Below are 2,413 nucleotides of genomic sequence, written 5' to 3'. Positions count from 1 at the left end.
TCTCATCAGCCTCTCTCACACCTGCACACTCTGAATCTTTGTTTGGTTTCATCATTGGTTTTAAGGAAATGACTTTCTATCACTTATGGCATCTTTTGACCTGAAGCTGGTCTCGATCCCTCCCACACACAAAGCGGGTAACAAGCTTGACTTGATTTTCTGTCGAAACTGCTCCACAGCAAATCTGAGTGTCACTCTGCTTCATCTGTCAGACCACTATTTTATTCAATTCACTGTCTCCTTACCAGAAGTTCCTCCACAAATGGTCTCCTTCCGCAGCAATCCCAGCTTTCTAATGAGGTCTTCCATGCCTCCTCATAACAGATTCTCCTCACTCCTGGTTGATGAGGCCACAGACACTCTCTGTTCCTCACTAGTCTCCTCTCTGAACAATCTCTGCCCTCTAACATCCAAACCGGCTCATACATCTCCCTCTTGTCCATGGCTCACTGATGACACCAGAAAGCAAAGAGTGGAACTCAGAGCAGCAGAAAGAAAATGCTGTGAATCCAGAGAGCCCTCCGACTTAATCTATCTGTCAAGGTCTACTAGCATCATTCTCCTTCAGTTTAAAAACTGCTAAGACCAAGTACTATGAGAACAAGATCTGTGGCATAACAGATGCTCGAAAAATATTCTCTGCTTTGAACTCACTCCTCCGCCCACCTCCTCCACCACTCTCCACTCTGCTCACTGCAGACATGTTTGCCTCATTTTTTAAGGACAAAGTCTCTGCAATCAGTAACCAGATCTCTTAGTCTGACCAACTCGCTATTTAGCCACCAGCTCATAGGACCATATTCTCCTTGTTCTTCCCTCTGACTGAGGAGGCTAAGCTATTGCTGGACTCTCGTGTCCACTGGACCCGATACCATCCAACCTCTTACAAACCATTTCCTCAGCACCTAGCTCTGCAATAACACATATCATCAACTCCTCACTTGCTATGGGTGTGTTCCCCGCTACATTTAACCAAGCTCGAGTCACTCCAATACTCAAGAAAACTACACTTGACCCAGCCCAGTTTGAAAACTACAAACCAATATCACTCCTGCTGAAATAATGAGACGTTCTAGTGAGAACATGTGAAGAACTGAACTACTGATCTACACTGACTGGTCATATTCATCACATCTGGGCTCACCGAAACTTTCTGCAGTTCCTCACAGCTGGAATCAGTCTCCGTCGTCCCTCCACTGTTGTTCTGTACTTGTCCAGGTCCAACTCATCCAGAACCTCCTCTGACATCTGCAGCATGTAGGCCAGAGCTGAGCAGTGGATCTCAGAGAGTTCCTTCTTTAATCTGCTCTCTGACTGCAGGAGCTCTTGGATCTCCTGATGTACTGAGAGATCCTTCATCTCCATCAGACAGTGGAAGATGTTGATGCTTCTGTCTGGAGACATTTGATAACTGGTCATGTTCTTCAGACACTGAAAGAAGTTGATGATTCTGTCTGGAAACATTTCATAACTGTTCATCTTCTTCAAGTTGTTGATGACTCTCTGGATCATTTCTGGATGGTTCTGTGTCTGGCCCAGCAGGCCTCCTAAGAGTCTCTGGTTGGACTCCAGACAGAGGCCATGAAGGAAGCGAGCAAACAGGTCCAGGTGACCATTTCTGCTTCTGAGGGATTTCTGCATGACTCTGATCAGGAACACATCCAGAGTGTCTCTGTTCTCTTCTTTCCAGTCTTCTCCCAGGAAGTCCTCCAGAACCTCCTGGTTCCTGTTGGTGTAACAGTGGAGCATGTAGACTGCAGCCAGAAACTCCTGAACGCTCAGATGGACGAAGCAGANTTTCGAGTATGTTTAGGGCCTCAAAAACGCGTGTCTTTGGCACGAATAATAATAATAATCCGAGCAGTTCCAATAGGGTCTTCGCACCCTTTGGTGCTCGGACCCTAATTAAAACAGTAAAAGTATTACAGCTGGAATACAGCCATAAACACAATGCTGCTACATCATCACGCAAACCGGCTACTGCAGGAAATGCCACGAAACAAAACTACCCAACTGGAAATTCGCTCAGCAGCTGCAAGTAAATGGACCAATAAACGGGCCAGTATAGATTCTAAATAAATATCCACGAACTGAACAATCAGCAGCTCTACAATTGTAAATGCTATTAAACTATGTGGGTGACAAAGTCAATCTGGAACACAACAGCAGCATAAAGCTAACAGAAGATTAGCCTCCTGCTAGCAGACTGGATATCGCAGTCCAAGATGGCGTCGTCTCCTTTAGTAAAAACGACTCTCCTTGTTGAAGGTGAATTAAAACTAACTTTGAATGGCGCTGTGGAGAATTTCACAAACATGGAACGAGTGATTAAGTAAAAACCGTCGATAGAATGAGAAAAACACCACATTATTAGCAGTTTTTGAGGTGTCGAACACTAGAGCTTTTACTTTTT

At 45.0% G+C, this 2,413-nt stretch overlaps 1 protein-coding gene across 1 annotated transcript in view; it reads right to left on the bottom strand.

Moving 5' to 3' along the window:
• LOC103370033 (fibrinogen-like protein 1) overlaps positions 1–443 on the bottom strand; it is a 13,362-nt gene extending 12,919 nt beyond the window's left edge. Inside the window, exon 1 of the mRNA XM_008298934.1 lies at positions 246–443. Coding sequence (XP_008297156.1) covers positions 246–443 — 198 coding nt within the window. The remainder of the gene's footprint in view (positions 1–245) is intronic.
• Between the last annotated feature and the right edge of the window lie 1,970 nt (positions 444–2,413).

This window comes from Stegastes partitus, unplaced genomic scaffold (genome assembly GCF_000690725.1).
Source record: "Stegastes partitus isolate 25-593 unplaced genomic scaffold, Stegastes_partitus-1.0.2 Scaffold1360, whole genome shotgun sequence".
Taxonomy (NCBI): domain Eukaryota; kingdom Metazoa; phylum Chordata; class Actinopteri; family Pomacentridae; genus Stegastes; species Stegastes partitus.
Note: the sequence above shows the minus strand (reverse complement) of the source record. Positions and strands in the feature narration are given on the sequence as shown.